This window comes from Phyllostomus hastatus, unplaced genomic scaffold (genome assembly GCF_019186645.2).
Source record: "Phyllostomus hastatus isolate PE091 unplaced genomic scaffold, TTU_PhHast_1.1 phas_scaffold_200, whole genome shotgun sequence".
NCBI classification, from domain to species: Eukaryota; Metazoa; Chordata; class Mammalia; order Chiroptera; family Phyllostomidae; genus Phyllostomus; species Phyllostomus hastatus.
This window is the reverse complement of record NW_025334016.1, coordinates 3,406,371-3,429,410: the sequence shown is the minus strand read 5'-3', so window position 1 is coordinate 3,429,410 and position 23,040 is coordinate 3,406,371. Positions and strand designations below refer to the sequence as shown.

General features: G+C 39.7%; 1 protein-coding gene across 1 annotated transcript in view; it reads right to left on the bottom strand.

The window, feature by feature from the left end:
- Positions 1 to 23,040, bottom strand: part of TSPAN7 (tetraspanin 7) — a 124,368-nt gene that overhangs the window by 5,375 nt on the left and 95,953 nt on the right. Inside the window, exons 2-6 of the mRNA XM_045860516.1 lie at positions 21,220 to 21,408; positions 17,260 to 17,334; positions 14,661 to 14,756; positions 13,088 to 13,243; positions 6,523 to 6,606 (exon numbers count right to left, since the gene is read on the bottom strand). Coding sequence (XP_045716472.1) covers positions 6,523 to 6,606; positions 13,088 to 13,243; positions 14,661 to 14,756; positions 17,260 to 17,334; positions 21,220 to 21,408 — 600 coding nt within the window. The remainder of the gene's footprint in view (positions 1 to 6,522; positions 6,607 to 13,087; positions 13,244 to 14,660; positions 14,757 to 17,259; positions 17,335 to 21,219; positions 21,409 to 23,040) is intronic.

Below are 23,040 nucleotides of genomic sequence, written 5' to 3'. Positions count from 1 at the left end.
TCCCCTAGCCAAGAATATCCCCTTTCCCCAGCCCCGCTCCTGAGCCTAGACCCTTTTCCATTCCAGGATAACTCTTCTGTCTCACTCCATCAAAGGTTCCTTCCTGCCTTACGTTGCAAACTTCTGGGAAAGGGTTTTTACTGGGCATCCCTTTATTTGATTTCAAGTTTCTAGACTCTCCTTTCTTTTTTTTTTAAGATTTTATTTATTTATTTTTAGAGAGGGAAGAGAGGGAGAAAGAGAGAGAAACATCAATGTGCGGTTGCTGGGGGCTGTGGCCTGCAACCCAGGTATGTGGCCTGACTGGGAATCAAACCTGCGATACTTTGGTTCGCAGCCCGTGTTCAATCCACTGAGCTATGCCAGCCAGGGCTTCCTTTCTTTATAAAGCTTATCACTTCAGTTTTTTTTCTTGTTGATCTCATGTACATTTTAAGCAACTTAAACTAGTCACCACTGTGCTTCACGGTTTTCAGTGCTCCTGGCCTCCATGGAAATCCATGAATCACACAGCCATAAAATCCTTTAGAATGCTTAAATATTTCTTGTATCTAAAATCCCTGCTTTCAAGGAAATATAATATGCCCCTCCATCTTTTCTTCTTCCAAAATAGGAACATCATCGTTAAGCACTGGATATCATAACTTTCTCACAGAAGCAACAACTTTTTTTAAATTTTATTTTAATCATTGTTCAAATACAGTTTTCTCCTTTTTACTCCCAGTCCAGCCCCCCCCTCCCACCCCTCCCCACTTCCCTCCCATTACCACCCTCCCCCTAGTTTTTGACCATGTGTCCTTTAAGTTTGTTCCCGTGAACCCTTCCCAATGTCCCCTGAAATTCCCTCTATTCTCCCCTGTGGTCACTGTCAGCCTGTCCTCTATTTCAGTGTTTTTGGTTATATTTTGCTTGCTTCTTTGTTTTGTTGTTTAGGTTCCTGTTAAAGGTGAGATCATATGGTATTTGTCTTCCACTGCCTGGCTTGTTTCGCTTAGCATAATGCTTTCCAGCTCCATCCACACTGTTGCAAAGGGTAGGAGCTCCTTTTTTCTTTCTGCTGCATAGAATTCCATTGTGTAAATGTACCATTGTTTTTGATCCATTCATTTACTGATGGGCATCTTGGTTGAGAAGCAACAACTTTTAAAAATATAAGTAAAAATAAAAGCTGTTTGCTTTTAAACTTACTATATTTTATATTTCTGGGGCAAGAATATTACTTCTACTTTCTGCCCATGGAAGAAGATAGATTTTTAAAAGTGATTTTTTAACATCTATGAAATTGGTTTTCCTAAAAAATGTCCTGCACTGAGGTATATATATATATATATATATATATATATATATATATATATATAGCTATTTGAAAACAGTATTTTACATACATTGGCTTTTATTTTGGTTACTTCTAGTGCAAGAAAAACTAGGATTTGGAATATGTAGGTGCTTTGAATTATTCACAGGGTCACTGATTTCAAGTCTACTGTAGTTTTTTCATGATACTTGAGGGAAAACTTTGATTTCTCATTTCCGTAAGTACCAAGTTAAGGGACAGTGGGGTGTAGGGAGCATCTTATACATAATACCAATTATTACCAGATTATTTCTAAGTACATAATGAAAAGCCTGTTCAGCCTAAAACCATGTTCTCTTCCTCAGTCTGAGGCAGTACAAAACACTTGCTTGCCACTAGACCCAAGTAACCTGTAGACAGAAAGGTCTATCCTTACAAAATTGAAACTTTTATTTAGGTTAAATATATGTAAAAAGCACATCAAAGAGAGCAGAGGTGGCTCTGTGTTCTAGGCTGCTCTCCAGAAGCACACTGCTGATAAATATTAAGGCTGCAGTATGTGGGCATTTGGGTAAACTGCTGCTTTAAACCTTAGATAGAGACAGGAAAAGGAGAGATTGTCTCTTATGCTGAAAACCCCTCAGGACAGAGATCTGGGAGTTACCACTCACCCTTCCAGAGGCTGGTGAATTGCTTAATTCTAAACAGCCAAGCTGTGTTAGACCAGATTATTTATCTTTGATTGACTAAGACTCTGTAATTAGTATCCACCTCATTTTTTGAAGTAACATTTTATTTTTACCACTATCTGCCTTGTTAGTATATGTTCTACTTTCTTTTGACTCATGAAAACCTCTGGGAGGTCCTGCTGCTTCAAAAACTGAAAAGCCAGAGAGGGCGAGAGAGAAGAAAGGCCCTCTGCTTACAAGAAGCCTATTTGAGGATTTCTCAAGGCACCGCCCACATAGAGAGCTTAGAGATCTGGGCAAAACAAAGCTGTAGTAATACGGATTGCATCACTGGGCTCTGCAAATTACCAGTAACAGAGCAGACTTGAAGAACTGGGAGAGAGGGGCTAAGAGAGAGGTAGGACATCAGTGCAAAGACAAGATATATAAAAGGAGACAGAGCATCAGTCTCTTCCTCTACCATCACCATGGGAGGCAAATGTGGCCCAATCCTGACTCCTGAGGGACAGGGAGAGGACAGCACACAAGGCTGTGAAGGTAACTTTCTTAACAAGAAAGTGACAAGTAATGGATCAAAAATTTATAATGCCTGTGGAGATTGTATGTTAATGACTTAACTGGGAAATGAAATAAAACTTTGATGACTTTAGGGAAGTGCCAAGAAATCTGGCTTGAAATAAAACTGTATAAATGCTGTCAGGGACTATCTCAGGCCCTGAAAATACTGAGGGAGTGAGTAAATAGTTCCATTAGTCTTTTTCAGCTATCAACAGCTTTGTCCTCCCCTCTACACAGAGAAGGTAAACAAGTTCCAGAAAAAAATTCCTGGCCAATAATGAATCATTCCAGAAGCCCAAGGGCCCTGGGGGAAGCTCTGCAGTGGTGACGGTCACAGGATGGATGGGTAGGATGAGGATCTATATTTTTTGATGAGTACTTTCCCCCTCTAATTCCACAAATTCAAATCCTTTCATTATAAAGACACAGAATAAGTTCCCTTTAGGTGCCACCTGAGGCAAGAACAAGGGTGATCTTCGGCCTGGATGTTTAATACAGCAAATCAGGTGAGACGGTCAGAATGGTAATCCCATATCTATAGTTGCTGTCCAACCTCAAGCAAGCCATTCAAACCTCGCCTTCTGGAAAAGAGCTCTATTGTCCCCACTCAGGAATATAATATTTGGTGATGTAGGGGATTAATCCAGCCTAACAAGCTCCAAGTTTAGCGAAGCCCTATGTATATTTACATTGGATATGGAAGTGCTAAATACAGTCTCAGAGGACACCTACTACTACTACTACTACTACTACTACTACTACTACTACTACTACTACTACTACTACTACTACACACAGAGTAAAAGGCCAACAAGATGGGAAGCAGTATCAAAAATGGACTAATGCAAGTGTCCAGACTTGGACGCCTTCACCCTTGGGTTTTAGGCCATGTTGGGGGCAGGGGAAGTAATAAGTCTCCATGGTGTGTTTCTTCCCAGGCCTTCTTGAGTAAAAGAGTAGCTATCCATACAAAAGCAGGGAGGAGGTACCCTGTCAAAACACATTCAATCTCCTGCTATAAATTTATAGGGCAGTAGGATCTACCCATCAAGTCCAGACAAATGGGCTTTTCTTTGAGGGCAAAGGCAATAGGAATTTGTGGAGAGAAGTATTAAAGGCCTGCCAGAACCCTACTGTCCAAAAACAAAATTTAACTCCTTTAAGTTAGCAGAATTAAGCAAGAGGCACAAAGTTCTTGCACAGTCTATGCAAAGGCTAGACTCAGTTTTCTTTGTACTTTATACTACCTTTAATTTCTGAGACAACAGATGTGCAAAGCCAGTTTGTTCCAACAGATCATAGCATGGAGGTTACAAGAGAAGGTGAGGAAATGGACAAGGATAAAGTGGAAAGCAGATGAGGAAAAGTGGAGAGAGGTATGGAGGGACTGAGAGAGAGAGCTCTGTTCTTTACAATGCATTTTGGTCTCTCTGCAGCCTCTACTCAGTAGAACTTGCTTTATTATAGGAAGGCTAAGACATTGGCCAATATTTGCTAAGTTTTACTGTGACATGTGTCCTACAATTTTTGAACATGTGTGGCTAAATCTTTGGTTCTAGGTCACTGACCAGGATCCATATGGCTAGTTATTCTTGAATAAGCATCTGGTAAGTGGCCACCATTATTTCAGAGAGGCCCTGGATCTACTGGCATTTGGAATTCAACTTCAGCTTACAGGAACCCTGAAGCTGATGGCACCATTAAACACTGCAGTTCCTAGCACATATGACTAATAAAATGTATCCATGGCTATTCCTCTACCTGCCCCAGAGAGGCTGAGCATAACAAGACTCAAGTGTTTTCCCCTCTGTATCTGTCTGGCCATGTGAGTGAATGGTACTGACTGTGCAATGCTAGTAGGCTTTGTGCTTTTGTTCTCTTATCCCAGCAATTATGTGATAACCTTATGAGACCTAAACTCTCTGCAGAGAGTCTCTGTTTGGGGGCTCCTTGGAGCCAAAGCCCCTTTCTCACTGCCTCAGAGGGCCACAGAGAAAATCACCAATTCCCAGGTGAGGGACTTCTTCAAGGTATCACAGAGTGATTAACCCTTATTAGGCCAGGTAACCACTTGCCTAAGCACAAATCCCTACATGGGGATATGTGAGAAAGAAATGGGAGAGAGGTGTTAATCAGGTTCTTTATGACTTGGGTCACTTCACTAATGAAAATATGATTATTACCCCATCCCCTCATGGCCACATGGGAATAATCTTGGATGATAAGATGTTTCATCCATGAGATTCCAGGCTCTTTGAGGATCTCTTCTCCTGGCACAGGCTATTGGCATCATGTCCCTTTATGGTTCTAGGATAGCCACTAGAAGAGACATTCTTTCCTCCAGCACTATTCCTTCCTCCAGGGGGACAATTCTTCTCAAACACCCAGGATAAGTCTGTCCTGTAGGTGGGTGTGAACCTGACACTGCTCATATATTTGTAAAATAAATTGTATGTGCAAGCTGTCCAGTGTATCCTGCACATCTACATCAGACACAAGGTCTGAGATCTTCTAAAATGTCCCCTGGCCATTAAAGATATGTGACTGAAATGTTATTAGTGAAATATGATAGCAACCAGAAGAAAGTTCAGGGCAATAACTTCTTCTGAAATACCTCTGGAGACTGAGTTAATTGGCACTGTTTCTGACACCACTCTAGTTTGTCTGTGTGTGTATTGAGATTTTACTCACTTCATGAGCTGGAAAAAAACAAAGTATGGTCAAAGAATTTTGGAACTGCCACAAGAAATACACACCCCTGTTGGCTGATTCCACATGCTCTTGTGAAACAAAATGTCACGCAGGTTTTGAACCTGCTTGGAAGAAAATTTTTCGACTTATCTAAGGTAAAGTCCTCTGTTTGCAAAAACTACTAGGCTAATGTTCAATTCCTTGATCTAAATGACAGTTACATGGGTATGTTTATTTTCTGATAATTTATTAAACTGTATACTTATTATGCACTTTTCTGCATATGCCATATCTTAATAAAAAATTTTAGAGTTGAATAAGATCAAAGTACATCTGTATTATTCAGCAGGAAAGAAAGCCATACAGAGTGGCAGGGGAAATGTAATTATAGTCTGAGAGAGCCAACATAGAATTCAGACACGTGAAATTAGAGCTGTGGACATATTACTGAAATAATATTAATTAGGCTTTGTTAGAAAAACAATCATCTGTCGGTCTGAAAAAAATTCTAAATTAAACATGAAGTTTTTATTTGGTTAAGTATGAATGCCAATTCTTCCACCCATAGCAATGTTATAGTAACAACATATAATTTAGCAAGATCAAAAGCCTGTGGGACAGTACAGTGCCTGGTGGAGGTGGACAAAATTTTATATTTAGCTTAATCTTGTTCCATCCTTGAATATGTGTGGCTCACTTAGCTTGCATAATTACTCCTCCCACTGTTTTTAGAGGCTGAATAGAGATAAAAGAATATAAAATATAATATATAGAAATTCAGTTCTCTCTTAAGAAATAATAGTCAAGCTTAGAGATTAAAATAATGATCACAAAATGAAGTTAGTTAAATTTAGGTTTTTTTAAAAGGGAGAGATCTCATGCATAATCTATAGGAATTAAGAACAGAAAAGAGGTAGGTCAACCAGGAGAAAAGCTTCCTCCCAAATCCAGATCCACCATTTGATGTTTGGAGTTGTTTATGCTCCAATTAAGGCAGCATTTTGTTCAGTTAACCTCCATTTGACCTACAGAAGAGGCAAGTTGTTTTTTCTGAGGCTAGTCATTAGTTGAACTGTAACCGATATTCCCTTGATGGTAAAACTTCATTTAAGTTGAAAAAGGAAAATCAATAAACAGATGACCTGAGGATTAATGAGCAAGGAGCTCTGACCCTATCTATCAGCCTTTCCCAAGGCACAGGAAGGCAGGCACAGAGTCTGGAGACCAGGGAGGGAAAGGACAGCAGGACAGGGGAAATGCTAGACTGGATCACATGATTATGTAGGCTACCTGGGAGAATGCAATTCCAAAAGCCACTCCAGCGATGATTCCCATGTTAGTTTCCATGAAACTGGTCACCAGATCATAACAACCCTGGATACAGAGAGAGACAATCTCAGAGACATGTTTTACCAAGGCCAGACTGGACTTTGCTAAGTTTTGTAATTTACTCTAGGAACTTACCAGCATTCTTCTTTTTTTTTTTACTTAAAAATAAAATGAAAATTTCCAACATATAAGAAAAGTGAAGAGAGTAGTACAATGAGCCCCCAAGTGAACCTTCCTCTAATATCATAATTAACATACAGCTAATCTTTTCTCATTTAAATCTCCCCAATTCTCATCCCCTGGCTTGATTATTTTAAAGTCCAATATATATATGGTTGACTCTTGAACAACACAGTGGTTGGGGCATAAACCCTTGCATAGTGAAAAATCCATGTATAACTTTTGATTCCCCTAAAACTTAAGTTGTCACTTGGTATTCACAGGGGATTGGTTTCAGAGCCCCCTGAAGATACCCAAATCCAAGGATGCTCAAGTCCCCTATATAAAATGGCATATTAGATCAATGCATACAGTTGGAATTCTGTATCCATGCACTCCCAGACATTGTCAAAAGTAGTACAGGTGTTTATTGAAAAAACATCCATGTACATGTGAACCTATATAATTAATCCCCCATTGTTCAAAGTTAACTGTATATTCATCCACAAATATTTTAGTAGTAGAATTAAATTTAGCAATAAATCAGAAAGATCTATGAAACAAACACTATAGAGTTACGGAAGTAGGCCTGAACAGATGAAAATGCATTCCACATCCTTGAACAGAAAAACTCAGCATCATAATCCTAATTAATAGCATTTTGACAACGCATGGCAAAACCTTTGATAAAGTGAAATCATGTGGTCAGAGGGATGTGTTTGAATGCCTTCCAACTTTATGACATTTTAGGGTTCTTCCAAAAGAGGCTATTTTTTAATAGGGAAAAAAATCTAAGTTCTAAAGTCTTTTCCACATTGAACAAGTCACTTCTCCTTTCTGGATGTCAACACCTTTATCCATAAAGTGAAGGGAATTTTCCTTTAACATATTATGAAATCTCTAAATGTTGTGATTAAAACCAATGCTAATTTTGCCTATTTCAATGTTTGTTTAAAACTTAACCACATTTATTTAAAATAAACAATCTGGTTGGAGTTCAAAAATATTGCTAAACAAGTTTCTTGCCTGTTATTCTGGATTGCACTTTATCAATCTAGTACAGGCAGGAAACATCAAACTTTGTACATCACCCATAATGCAAAGTAAAAAACTCACTCTTCCTGATAAAAGCCCCACATGTCAAGCAGAAGAGGGGAGAGGGAGGAGGAAATAGGAGGGAGGGACCAAGAGGAGGACAAAGAGGGAGAGGGAGGGAGAGGATGAGAGGGAAGAGAGAGGGAGAGAGAGAGAATGAAAATGAGAATGAATTTATATGCATATTCATTTTGCAACTGGGCCAAATCAACCTAGACTTCTGACATATTCAGCTTGTTGGAAGATCTGGTTGTTTTCCAGTTTTCTGAAAAAGGCCTTCAACTTGAATGTGTAAAGTCTGTGAAAAATCAAGACATTAATTCATAACAGAGTAAAAGGGACTCTTATGTATCACGAAACACACACTAAATTGTCATAACATCTGAAGAACCAAAAGCAACATGTCTCCCCTTTTTAAATTCAAAATTTAACAATTTAACATTTCTCATAGCTTGTAAAAATTCTGCCAATGCTGTATCTTCTAATAAGTGATATTTTATACATTCACAGTCTGTTTGCAAAGAAAAAGATGCATTAACTTAGCAACAGAGCTTTGACACATGTTTTCAATGCAATGGACAAACTATACTCCTTGGTTACCTGATATAAATTTGAAAGCCAGGGAAGGAGTGTGAAAGGAAATACATTATTGCCACGGGGAGTTTTGAAATTGGATCATCTCTTTATAGTAGAAGCTTGCTTGCTGATTTCATTTTTACTAGTGAAACTATATATCACCCTATTTTTCAAAAGACAGTGGGAGGGAGGGCAGTTTTGGTTAGGAAGAATTCAAAGTAAGAAGGGAGGTGACTATTCTAACTCTTTCCCAAATGATAGTAGCTATGATAATGCTTTGCTGTGCTAGCCATCATTACTGTATCTTCTCCCCACAGTGGTGGTCGATGATCAAGCAGAAGGATGAAATTCAGACCAGCACCAGAGTTAGTTCAGCTTAAAATATGAAAACACAAACTCAATAGTAAAAACTAGAGAGAAGTGAGGCATATTATCTTACTCTGTAAAATAATTTGGCATAAACTTTTCTTTCCTATGATCTCCAATTCTACATGTAAGTTGAATATACTTTTCTGATGTATGATTTCTAACCCATTTTAGGAGATTTCAGTCAGCCACATAATTTTTTTAAAGATTTTATCTATTTATTTTTAGAGAAAGGGGAAGGGAGGGAGAAAGAGAGAGGGAGAAACATCAATGTGTTGTTGCCTCTCATGCACCCACTGCTGGGGACCTGACCTGAAACCCAGGCATGCGCCCTGACTGGAATGAACCAGCGACCTTTTGATTCAGAGGTCAGCACTCTATCCACTGAGCCACACCAACCAGGGCAGCCACCTTTTTTTTTTGATAAGCCCAATCCAACCAGTAAGAGAAACCAGAAAAATGAAGTAAGTGAGTGGCATTAGTACAATTCTGACACAATTGTTCTCTCTAAACGTTGCTTCTCAAAATGGGGTTCTTCCATGAGCAGCAGCATCTGTGAATTAGTTAGAAATGCAGATTCTAGGTTCCACTCCAGGTCTACTGAATTAGAATCTGCAAAATCCCTATTTGTTTTGAATAAATTTTAATGAATGTTAATAACTCCATATGTTTCAGATGCCTGTTAAAGTTTGGGAAGCACTGCTGTCTAAGGAAAGTTCCTCCACTATTTTTTAAAATTCTAAATAATAAATTAGTGAATTATATCAGGAAGGTTATTTAAAATGAGAAGATGAAAGTTAATTTAGCTTCCTTGTTATTTAAGCAATACAAGATCAAAGTTGAAATAAATGCATTCCATCTCTAGATTTAGCTCTATTGTTTACCACGTGGACCCACAAGTCCATTTTCCAGATCTCAGCATAGATCTGCAGACTGTGGTAACTGCTTTGATACATAACCACAGGTCGTGTTTGCCTTCTACCTAAGTTCTCCACTAAACCATGATCTTATCACCCACAACAATCTCTTTTAATTTCCTAAAATGAAAGCCTGGTTGTCAGGTGTGAGACAAACCTATAGTGGCCTGCTACGTGTCCCAGGAAACACCCAGAAAAAAACAGGTAATTTGCTAACTTTCTCAGCATGTCTAAATCAATATAGTCACCAATGAAAAATATCTGTAAGTGGCAGATTTTCAATATTGGGAGTAGACATTCCCAGACAGGTTCTGGGAAGCAGTATCTCGGTAGCTGCCAACAAGAATAACTGTCTCGGCCCTGGCTGGCATAGCTCAGTGGATTGAGCACGGGCTGCGAACCAAAGTGTCGCAGGTTCAATTCCCAGTCAGGGCACATGCCTGGGTTGCAGGCCACGGGCCCCAGCAACCGCACATTGATGTTTCTCTCTCTCTCTCTTTCTCCCTCCCTTCCCTCTCTAAAAAATAAATAAAAATAAAATATTTTTTTAAAAAAGAAGAATAACTGTCTCTTCTTCTTGACCTTGCTCTTAAAAAATGGCAAGGAATTCCTGTGGAGGAGGAACTCAGTCAATACTATTGGCCAACTTAACCTGCAGATATTTCATCATCCTGCTAACAAAACCAAAATAAAATCTGTTCCTCAAACAATACAATGAATATCCCACTTAACTGTGCTCACCTCCTTCCTGTTCTGTTTCAGTTATGTGTATAAGGTAGGTTTATCAGGCTGTTGGATAAAAGCCCAGAGTCATCTTTTTGTGTTGTCAGAAGAGAGGGTTCAAGATACCAAAAGATGTACAGGGATTTTCAATGCATTTATTCTATATAACAGGGTTATATATTACTAGATTGTGGCAGTAATTAAGCCTTCTGGGGAAGAGAGTCTGGAGAGGGAAGGGGGGCTAACCTCTATGAGCATCTATTACTATCTCCATCCCATTCCCCTCTCTCACCTATTTTAGATTAGGCCTCTGAGACTCTGACCTAAGAAGTAATATGTGTCAGAGGTTCATATGGGTATTAAATGAGAATATCTAATGAAACTCAGTAGACAAATTTCAGTTTTCACTTACTTTTTCTTTCAGGGAGCCACGTTGACAAGTATAAGGAAAGTGAGAGAGAAACTAAGGTGCTCAGGAAAATGTGAAGTAGGATTATGGAGAGAGGTGGAGGGGGGAGTGAGGTCAATTTGTAGTTTATCAATGAAAAGAAAAAGTGGTATCATATCATTCTTTCTGGGAATAACTGTAAAGACTATAGAGATGCACTACAGGATATGCCTCTAAACTTGCTTTTGAATACTAACAAAAGATCCTTCTTACTGGCTGCACCATTTCTAAGAGCCAACAGTGTGGTGGAATAGAAGCAAACTTCACCATCATTGTCATGATGTTTACATTACAGGTAACATTTAACATTACAGTTAACATTTATTGTGTCCTTGCTCTGTACCAGGCACCATGCTTTAGATACTTTATCTCATTCAATTCTTATATCAATTCTAAGGTCAAGAACTATTATCTCCATTTTACAGATGAGAAAAAAACAAGACTGAGAAAGGTTATGGACCTTAACCAACATTGTATGACCAGCAAGTGGCTGAGCCAAAATTTAAATTGGAGTCTGACTCTAGACCCCATTTTCTGGATTTCTAGACCCTCAACTTTTTTTTTAGATTTTATTTATTTATTTTTAGAGTGGGAAGGGAGGGAGAAAGAGAGAGAGAGAAACATCAATGTGCAGTTGCTGGGGGTCATGGCCTGCAACCCAGGCATGTACCCTGACTGGGAATCAAACCTGCGACACTTTGGTTCGCAGCCCGTGCTCAATCCACTGAGCCACGCCAGCCAGGGCTGACACTCAACTTTTATGAAAGAAGAGGAAGTTTGGGTGTAAAATGAGACTTTTACCAAAGGTTAAAGGTTGCTGCTTCTACAAACAACCTCCTGAGACTCCAGTATGCCAATATCTCCCTGCCATAAAGCACTTTTTGCCTTTTATAAAAATGGAGTACCCACCACGTGCTAAGTAAGCTTGGCTTTTCATAAATTGACACTGTTTTGACATGTATGAGTGCTTAGTGAGGATGTCCATGGAGAAAGCAGAAGTTGCCTTATTGATGAGAGGCAAATGGGTTTCAAACTTGGACAAAGACAATGGTGGGTAGGTAGGATTGAATGTGGGAGGTGGAGGTAGGTAGGGCAGAAGAGAGTAATGGGGGAATAATGGGGACAACTGTAATTGAACAACAATGAAAAAGAAAAAAAGAGAAAATTCCAGTAGGAACAGATGTCCTCTTATTCAACCCAAGAAGCTGTCAATACTGAACATCTTACTTCCCCACTCCAATAGCAAAGTTGTCAGCCCAGCATGACAAAATGAACTTCTAGAATGACAACGTGTTGCAGTATTTATGCTATAAGTACCAACATTAAATGAGTGATATAGAGAAACTAGTGTTTTAACATTCTAATCTTGAGAGAATGTCTGTCTTCTATGAATTGTTCAGTAGTTGGCCCAGACCATATAACATTTTGAAGAATAGTATTTTATCTTAGAAAATTTACCTGATGGCCACATAACCACAGGTAAACTCAATAGTAGGGTTTTATTCTCCCTCTTGTTTACCAAAATATATTTTCTATCTGGCATTCTCTAAACATTTAAGAATATAGATAGCCTTCACATGCACTTGTATCATGTTTTCAACATATTCTCTATAAAGTAGAAAATTGATATTCCTTTTCTCTGACTACTGAAATTTCATATTCCTCAATTCCTCTGCATATTAATTTTCAAATATCTTTTAGCCAGTTTTTTCCTCTCTCTAATTTCTTTTGGAGTCAGAATGTTGACGGTGAGTTGAATTGGAATTGTTGATTTCTTTTCCTATAGCAGAGAACTCCCTAAAACAAAGGCTACACTCCAACAGAAGCACATGCTGTCTGTCAACTCTATTCCCCCTTCCTGCTATGGACTGACACCCAGCTATGAATAATTTCATATTTCGAAGATATATTAAGCAGAAGAAAGACACCCAGAAAGAAGAAAGCCAGCATTCCCTGTCTGACAGAAGCATCAGGGTTAACAGAAACCACTTGCTAAACCTTTGTAACTATACCAGGCAGATTTTTGCTGAGAGGAATGCTGGACTTAGCTGAGTCACAGCCTTCTCCTTAGAAGTGGGCAGCCTCAAGTGTCTTTCCCAGGCCATAAAGGACAAAAAAGGAAGATTCTTGACTCTTTCCTAGACTACCATTTCTAATCTACTTACCATAATCTCACTGAAACAATAAAGCCCTCCCCAAACATTCACCACCAATCCCATCAGGACTAAAAGGAAGCAAGTACCTTCTGGTTAACTTTTGTGGCAGCCACGGTCAAATTGTGCAGATCCTGGGGATTGCAATCGGTGTCATTCATGCAACAACTTGGAGGGATGCCATGCTCTGGGAAGTAGGAGCTGGTGCTCCAGTTGGTGTAGTTCTGCACACCACAGCAGCTCAACTGTTAACAAGGAAAGGAAAAGAATCAAAGTATGGCAGATCAAAGACTGTGTGGTCTTCTCACTCACTGTCTTGCAACTTTTTAAAGAGAAACACAGGCCAAACCTCTGAGTCAACAGGCACAGCTTTGATGAGTAAAGATGAGCTAAAGCTCCATTAACAACTATTCTCACTGGGAAACCAATTTGAACTCAAGGAAGGAAGTTAGTTCTAGATGACACATTGTGTTTGCTTTCTTATGACTGCCTTAAAGCAAAGCAGTAGTCTAGCTAGGCATCAAAATCACCTGTGTGAGCTGGGCACTGTTAAAGGTATACGTGTACATATGTAGATCAACTGAGTCAGGATTGTTGATGAGGAAGCCAAGGCAAAAATGGTTTTTAAAAACTCCTCAAGTAATCTATACTAATAAGTGAATAAATGGTTTGTGGGGAAAAGATGCACATAGTGGAAGAAAGAGAGTTGGTGTTGGTAAACTATAGCCCACTAGCTGCCTGGTTTTATAAATCAAGTTTTATTGGGACACAGCCAGGCCTCTTTGTTTACATGTTTCCTGTGATGGCTGCTGTGTGACAGAGGCAGAGTTGAGTAATTGTAACAGAGACCACTTGGCACTCAAGCTTCAAATAGTTACTATTTGACCCTTTACAGAAAATATTTGCCAACCACTGAAATACAGAATATTAAAGCAAATGGAACAAAAATATAATTAAGTAGTGAATCTGAGTAAAAGTTATACAGATCCTTGTATTATTCTTACAATTTTTCTGGATAAGCTTGAAATTTTATCAAAATTAATTACCCCCCAAAATTAAAATGCTGCTTGTGATGTAAAACAAAGCCAAGAGTACCCCCAAACCAACAATGTCCCCAGGTGACCTGATGGACATGAGGCTTCAGCACCAGTCCCTGTCTTCCTGAGTGCTTCTAGGCAGGAAACTTCTATTTTCCTCACTTCTTTTGTAAAGGACCAGGCAAGCCTTGGGCATTCACACACCTGTCAGACCTTCAGTGGACCCTGTGATGGTCCACTCTCCATTGCCACTACATGGTACAAACCAGTGAAGGAAGTTTACTTAAGTTCTTCACCCAGACTAAGACACCACTTCCAGAATTCCAAGCTTTGGGAGCCAACTCTAAGCAAGATTATCATACACTCACTGCCTATCTCCTTCCCAAGGCTTCAGATTTGAAGAGCAAACTTGCTCACAATCCTTGCTTATAAAATGCAAACCAGAAGCAGTGATGCTTCTTGACACTAAATATCTGGATAAGTGGACCCTGGAAAAATAATGGATATCAACCCTTGGGGATAGAATGGGACCAAAAGTTGGAGAACAGGAATCCATAGCAGTACACAAGTCTAACACCAGACCTCCCAGGCAGTCTCCAGCTCCAGCTCCTTCCCTAGAACTTACGCTGCGCTGCACATGGTCCACCGCCCGGCTCCTCTCATCATTGCCATTGTAATTCTGCATGGCATCTGTGTAAGTCCTCAGGAAGGTGTCCTTAATCTGTGGAAGACCAGCAAGAACAACTTTCTGGTTCACTGCAGCCCAAATGGATGCAGATTCTTACCAACTTCTACCCCAAAATAGCCTCTTCTAAAAGTTTGATTAAATTTAAGCTAGAGAGTGAATGCCCTGTTTTCTGAGACAAAAGAGCTTAGAAAATTTTCCAAGTGGTTTATTAGCTCAGGAATTTAAAATAAATTGTTCTCCTTATCCCTAATCCAGAGGAAGCCCACCTTGTTAAATGATTCACTGAAGTGGCTGGTCAGTTTCTAAAAGGGCTGTGATGGTGAACTGCCAAACCTCAGACATGGATTTCCTAGCTAATTTCTTTGAATTGATTAATGACTATCTCTTTTTATAACTTTTCCTGTCCTTACTCAGAAGAATGACCAAGGACAAGCCATTGAGGGGGGCAGGAAGACTGATGTTCTGACCAGAAACATGCCTATTCTAGCATATAGGAGTGGGGCAAAACCAACTTTCACTTACCTGTCCTTATTGAGGCAAAAAAAGAGGCTAATGAACATGAATTTTTCTTGTTAATAGATGGTTAACAAAAACCTTTCTCTTCCTCTTTGAACACATTTGACCTTGGATTAATTTTCAAGTTTTGTTCCCCTAGAAACCTGCTGAAGGTGGCATGTCAGATGTGTTACTAGGCAACTCTGCTTATGTTAAAACTGCCCCTGACTGGTGAAACTACTCTGAATTGGAATGGCAGCAAATATTACCTGGTAGGAAGCTTAAGATTAAGTATGATAACTTTCTTATCTATCCATGCCTCTTGATGAGATACTGGAGGCTACATCCATGGGACAGTTACAAGAGATAAGGAGACACTGGTTGTATGGAGCTCGTAAGCCAAGGTGGCTTTCACAACCAGCTGTATCCTCACTTCCACCTGCATTGTCTCTTAGGGCAGGTGTCCATGGAATGGACCCCAGACTACCTTCAGAACTCTCACTGAAGAAACAAACCTGCTGCTGCCCTGCTGGCAAGCTGTGCTTCCTTTCCTATATCCTTGTGACTGAACCATACAAAATGTCACCTATTGTCATCAAGTGTGTTTGATTGTTTAGCCAAATTCAAATTCAGTACTGGTGGACAAAGAGTGACATTGCAATCCCTGCTCACCACTTCCCTAAGTGTTTGAGATGAAAAGAGGTTAGGTGATAAGGATGTGCAGGCTCTAGGTGTCAGTTTTTAAGAGAAAACCCAGTACATGGAGCCCAGTCATAGTGGTACACAGGAGGAAGGTAAGCAAGGGCTCAGGTGGGAGCCAGCCAGGCTGTCCCTGGAGTTCACATATGCACTGGGGGCACCTCTAGGTCTGTACAGCTGTGATGTCATCAGATTTAACCCCACCTAAGAATAAGAATGTGGCATCTAATTCCAGATGCAGTGCACATATGAAATGGGTTCTAGAAATTAGCCTCGAGGTACCAACTCTTGTAAGGGGAAAAAACCATGTCAAAAGGGAAAGGGGGCAAAAAGTACACAAAGCAGGCTCAGTGGGGACTTAATTTGGCTGAGCACAAAAGCAGGGCTTAAGACAAATTATGTCAGCCTTCCAAGAGCCATAGGAATAGTACTTAAGTGTGTTTTCCACTTATATCGTGCTATGCTATCCCTTTCTAACACATGCATATCTACTTCTGACTTTACTGCTATTTACAGGATACAATAATACGGGATTTTTGAGGGGAGCTGGAACCAGAACTTTACTATAGGGTACACACTTTCTAACCTATCATCAATATACACATCTTAAAAGTGATACCATGGTGACTACAAGCAGCATGAGAATGTCTACATGTGACAGTCTAGCAGCTACAGTGACAGGGAGGATGGCCACACATGACACAGTACAGCCAGCAGCATCCTTGAAACTAGAAGTTAGGATCACAAAACAGTGTTCAAAATTCTTTTTCCTCACCTTTAGAAATCAAAAATTTTACATGTGAATTAGAACAAAGAGCTGTAGAAGTTTTGAATCATGACTGCCTTTTGCCCTTTTCCCTCACTGCCACACAAAGTAGCTGAGCTTCTCACTAGTGGATGTAGATTTTACCCCCAGGTAACAGGGGTAGCCCCCAGGAGGTCTGGGGAGTAGAGAAGAGAGCACAGGCTGCTTTGGGGAAATCTAGCACTTTGCCTTTCATCTACAGCTAGTTTGGCTTGCCTTCACAATCTCAGAAATCCTGTTATATAGGTATACTCGTGCCTTGCTGAAGTGACTATTTTTAAAAGGAATATTTAACCTATATTGAAGGTTAATGCTGTAATACAAGGTGGAGAATCATTTTATGTAATAGCTATATAAAGAAACAGAGGGAGATTCAACAACTAAGTTTTGAAGTTTGATGAAAGTCCTGAATTTAGAAATTTATTGGCATTTCAGCCCATATTATGTGACATTTGGAAAATAGCGATACCACTGGAGAGATTTCAATTCCTTCCCCAAAGAACCTTTAAATGAGTGTTCTACTTTGTGTATACTCACCTCATGGCGAAACACAAACCCTGAAATGCCAGCTACAAGCTCAGCCAGGAACACCAGGGACAGAAACATGGCATACTGAAAATCAAGTGGACAAGGACAAAGTCAAATATATCAACATGAAGAAGGGTGTTTGTTTGGGGTAGATTACTTTTTGTCATGGAGAAGTAGACAAATCCTCCTATTCCCTAGACAAAGTTTAGGAAAAATTTAAAAATGAAAATACTCTTTTCCAGATTTACCCACATGAGCCTCAATACAGGAATGTGTCTGTTTACTATGAGGAAGCATTTTGGAACAGACATGCTAAGGAGAGCTCATTCAAGGACTAGTATCATGCTTTTCAGCTTGGTTCGACTAGGAGAAATCTGGGAGAGTTTTTAAAACTAAGGTATTTGCTATTATTAATGTTAGAATCCTTAAACTAGAAAGTACTTTGAAGGTCACAGGACACAGTTTCACCCTGTTTAGAAGTCCTTTAAATCACCTTTATTATGGTCATCTGAAATCTGTGTGCACCTTTCACCTAGCATCAGAAAGCCCAGCTCTACCCACCCAGCCCCTGCAGTTCATCCAGTTTTCAAACTGTTTCAACTGCTATACAGGCTTCATTTCCCTTGGCCACAGTCTGCCTAGTTGTAACTTCCACTTGCTGGTGTTGGCTCTGATTTCAGGAGGTATAAGAATCAGCCTAACCTCTCTTCTACATAACAGTCCTTCATATATGCAAACACAGCCATGGTACAATCCTAGGGCTATTCTCCATTCAGGCAAACCTCTGAAGTTTCCTTAAGCATATTTTATATGAAATGTCTTCCTTTGGAATTCAATTCCTCCCATCCTCACAGAAAGATCGGTATGTGTACAGGTTGACCCCTTTCCTCAAAGTGGTGATCAGGCCTGAATGCAGCATCCACAGCAGTGGCCAGTGGGCTATTTACCTCTCCTGCCCTACATACTACTCAGAGTTGATAGCTTTTTAAAAAGTAAATATGCTACATTACTGACTAACAATGTTTGCAAGCACCTAAAACCCATAGTGCTTCTTGTTCATTTCATGCTTCCTGTACATTCCAAGTTGATTTTGTGTGTGTGTGCAGGTGCATGCCTAAGTTCAGGTACATTACATGGTACTTATGAGACATTAAGCATTTTCATTTTTGTGACTGGAAAGCAGATAAAAAGAAAGAGAATTGATTTCTTTCCTACAAAGCATATGTCTTTCAATCTGCTTCTTCTAATCTCAAAATAAAATACAATAGTTCTCAATGTCTGGAATTTCCCTAGATGATGCTGTGAAATTTAGATAGACTGCACATGGCCAAATGACCTACTTGTAAAGTATACACATGTCCTGTAAAGTAAACATATACAGAAGATCATAAATTACTTTTCTCAGTTAGTGGTACATATATTAAAAGAAAGAAATACCAGCTTAAAATGCCATTTTCATTTGAAATATCAACAAAAGTCTGTACACATACTTAAAGCATGGTCAGTAAAATATCAACATCAAACACACACTTATAAGTAGAGTGTCCCATGTACACAACTTCTCTCTCTTTCTTGACTTGGTACAAAATTCAATTAAAAGCACACTTTACTTTAGGGAGAGTCTCACACCAGGCCTAGATTCCATCAGAAGTCCTCCTAGGCCTGAGCCATAGCTTTTCTATGGACTAACTCTTAGAAAAGAGGCAGCTTTTCCAGGCCTCCATAAAGTAAAAATAGTTATTTTGCAATTAATGAGGTTAAATGAGGACCGTATAATTCTAGACTAACAATCAAGTGACTTCCTCTCTTCTCAGCAAGATCAGCAATTCCCTGCTTTGGGAAGTTCCCTACTTCTGGGACCTTCCAGAGAACAACTCCTTCTCTTTCATAAGACCTTGGCCAAAGGTCTATTGGGAAGAGCTTTTGCTAAATACAGGTGGTAGGGTTCAAGTTTTCTACAAATGAAAATACCATAGTAAAAACTACCCTAGCTCTGGAAAGAGACATATATGGGTTTCAATCCCAGCTGTCTATATATTAGCTTTGCGAACCTTGGCAGGTTATTTAACCTCAAAGGCTTTATAATGTAACATGAAAATGCAACCTATACTTCACAATAATGGTAAGGAATAAATAAAATGTAGTATATACCCAGGACAGCATCTGGAAGGTAAAAAAGAACTAAATAATAGTTTTTAAAATATAAACAAAACAGAAAAATGTCTGTACTCCTCAAAAGGCTCACCTGCTAATGAGCTCACAAGTGTTAGAAAATGGCAGCGTGGTATAAAACTTCCTTTGGAAGAGGCCAGAGATAACTATTACATTGTTTTATCCCCTCTTCTAACTCCCTTCAGCCTTAGTATTTGGGTTGGAAGAAACCTTAGTGATTTAGTCCAATACTACTCTTTCATAAATGAGGACAAAGACCCAAAGTGGATACATCCTTGCCACTAAAGACATAAGCCAGTTAAGTGTCAGAATCAATCAAGTGTCATGACCAGGTCTCTTCCATCCTTGTTTGGACAGATGGATTTTCAGCAATCCTTCTTTTCTATGTATCTGAAGTTAATTTTCCCCTTGCTACTCATTGTACTAAACAAGAGGTTCTTAATACTGGCTGTACAATAGGACCCCTGGGAAGCTCTTTAGGAAATGTGATGTCAGAGCCTCCTTCCATAGATTTTGTTTCAATTGGCTGGATATAGGGCCCTGGCAAAGGTGTTTTTAAAAAGCTGCCCAGGTGATTTAAGCATGCATCTGAAGTTGAAGACTACTACACTAGACTAAAATAAATTCTAGTGTTGGTAAGAACTATAAGAAGAAAAACACAAGGTGCTGGCATAGAGTGGTAGCTGACATCAGCAGAAGTACCTCAATATGGGTTCACTATGGCCTTTTTACCAACCCAAAAGAATCAGTGGTGACTAGGGCATGTCTCCTGCAGGGTCTGCAGAAGAGAAATTGTCCAAATCAAGCACAACTTCCATGAGGTTATCAGCAAAGGAACTGACCTGTGCCAGTTTGGAAGGTGGTTCCTTTAGAGTAATTTACCCTCATACCCATATCTGTCACTAGATCATATTAAATGTTACTATAACCTATAGCTAAATGAGAAATGACAGGCAACAAAGTACTTATGGAATCTCTGCTCCCCCCTTTCACAGAATGAAACGTCCATAATAAATCATTATAAACAAAATTTTCCTTTGAGGAGAGGCCTTAGCTATGTTTTATTTATAAAATCCTTTAACATTATTTCTTATTAATGAAGAGCATAGACAATGAGTAGAGACTTAGCCAACTAGTTTACCAAAAAGTTAAGAGTCACAGTAACAACCTTTTAGCAGCCTACCCTTATTCTCTGGGAAACATCACTGCTGTGCCTACAAGGGTACCTAGCATTGGTCCTGGTAGCCAATGTTTGGCACTGCATCAACCTTCTGTCAAGTAGAGAAGCTCTGGTTTAGCTCAACTCACATAGAACTGAACCAGGGTGTGCAGATTTACAGAAGAGTGTGCCCATGCATCCATGGCCAAGCTCAAGGAGGCAGAAAGTATTTCCCTAATGGGAACTTGGAGACAAAAGCCTGCTTATGGTTGGGATGCTGCCTTGCCCACCAAAGCTGTACATCACATGCTTTAAGAGATTTCTAAGGCAAAATTCGAAACTGGAACAGGGCATCTTGCCAGAAGGATATAAATGGCCTATTGGAACTGCTGGCCACTGCTTTCTCATCATTTACCTCAGGGGACCAGGACTGGATTTTTTGTGCCAGGCTGTGTTTGGGGTTGTTTTTCCCTCTAGGGGATTGGAGGGTGGATTATGTAAGAGTCTGGACTAAAATTAGAGTCAATGAATATTGAAGTCTTGTCTGTGGCTTCAAGAAAGGCCACTTCACTTTCATGTGACTTATATTTTTATAAAAAGGAATTGAAAAAAGCAGTATGATATTGTGATGTACTCACCAGTTTCAACATCCATGGGCTACCACGGCATGTAGCAAAGCATCCAAACAGGCCAAAAACAACAATAGTGGTGCCAGTTCCAATGAGGACATAGGGAGCATTTGTGGAGTTCTCGGCAATGAGGGAGATATAGGTGCCCAGAGTGAGTTTGCCCCAGACTCCAACAGCAAGCAGGATCACCCCAGTGATCTGAAAAGGGGGAGGAAGGAGAAGGAAGTGTGAAACTGCTGCTGAGAGAGGTGACAACACAAAGCAATATGGCCTGAATCTGAAGAGTCCAGTTTCCATGAGCAAATTGGCAATTGCTGTAGGGTTCTCTACAGTCATGAGAAAATGTTGAAGATCATTAACTAAAGCCACCACAGAATAAAGACACTTTGATTTTGTACAATTAGATCTGTCTCTTATACAATCTCATAGGTAGCTACTACACTAATCAGAAGTGAAGCCAACAATAAAGAACTTTATAAGGTGCTTAAAAAGTACATCCCAATACAGTTTTCAGAGTCATTCCAGGTCTAGTCTGAGAGCTTATGCATGACACTGACCTGGGTATTTATATGTTTTAAGGACATTCTGCATGTTTTAAGGAACAAAGTGGTTTTCTTTTACTATTCTCACAAAAAAACTCTACAAAAGCAAAACATTTGAAATATTTTTGAATCCCTATTGATTTCCTACCTAATTTCCAATACTTAATATAAAGTAACAGAAGAATCTAAATAACTCCTGGAATTAGCTGTAATGTATTTTGTCAAACCCCACTGATTAGGTCAAAAGAAATTCCCACAGCATGTCTAAATTTGAGAACCTTGGGTCAATTTGGCCCTGAGTTCAGAAGATAGACTAGGGACTGCATGCTATGCCTTACTCTCCATCCTCTGCAGCTTTAGCTGATAAAGCCAGTCAGTGGTTGACTGTGTCTTTATCTCCCTAGCTGGTCTTTCCTTCAGTTTATTAGTAACTTAGCAACTTATTCAAACTATCATCCCTCTAACCGCTACCATTTCTGACATCTTATGAGGCTCATAGAAGCCTGGGCATCCAAGGGAGCTCTTCCCCTGTTTGCTCACACACTATTGCCCAATGTCCCAGAGCAAATGCCTCAGTTCCCTGTATAGTCTTCCAATTCAAGTGAGGCTAGATGAGAAAATGGAGAAAACTAGTATACAAATCAATACCCACCTCACCAACATTTCCCCTGCCAATCAACACACTGTTCACTGTTCTATGATGTCTGTAAGTGAACACTACCAGATACAAGCTACACGAGGAACCAAGCAGCTGAACCAGTGTAGATGCCAAGGTCTCTCTCCTTCATACTCTGAAAACTCCTTCTGCAGTTTGGAGCCATCAAGCTCCATCATCAGATTGTTCTTCTATGCAGGAAAAAGAATGGACCCTGCACCTTTCCCCATATCAGGTGAGAATGGGCTCCACCTATTCTGGGGGAAGGGTTCAGTGGAAACAACAAGAGTTTGGTGATACTCCCTTACTGCCACCCCCAATAGTCTCTCTACATGGTAGAAACATCACCATGAAAGAATTAAAAGCTTTAAATCAGAAAAAGACTGGAGAACTAATGCAATTTTCATAAGGTAAAGGTGAATGTATGTGATACAATCTTGAGGAGAAAAGGTCTGCGTTAATATTTGGGAGACAGTGGCCCAGTGGAGGTATACTGACTTTCAAAAGTTCCAATGGAAATGGCGTTAGTGAGATAAACAAAACCGAAGATCACAAACCTTGTCTAAGAGTTCCAAGTCCTCTACTGACACCTGGTGGTTGCTAAAGAAAGTACCTTCCTCGAACAGCTGCTTC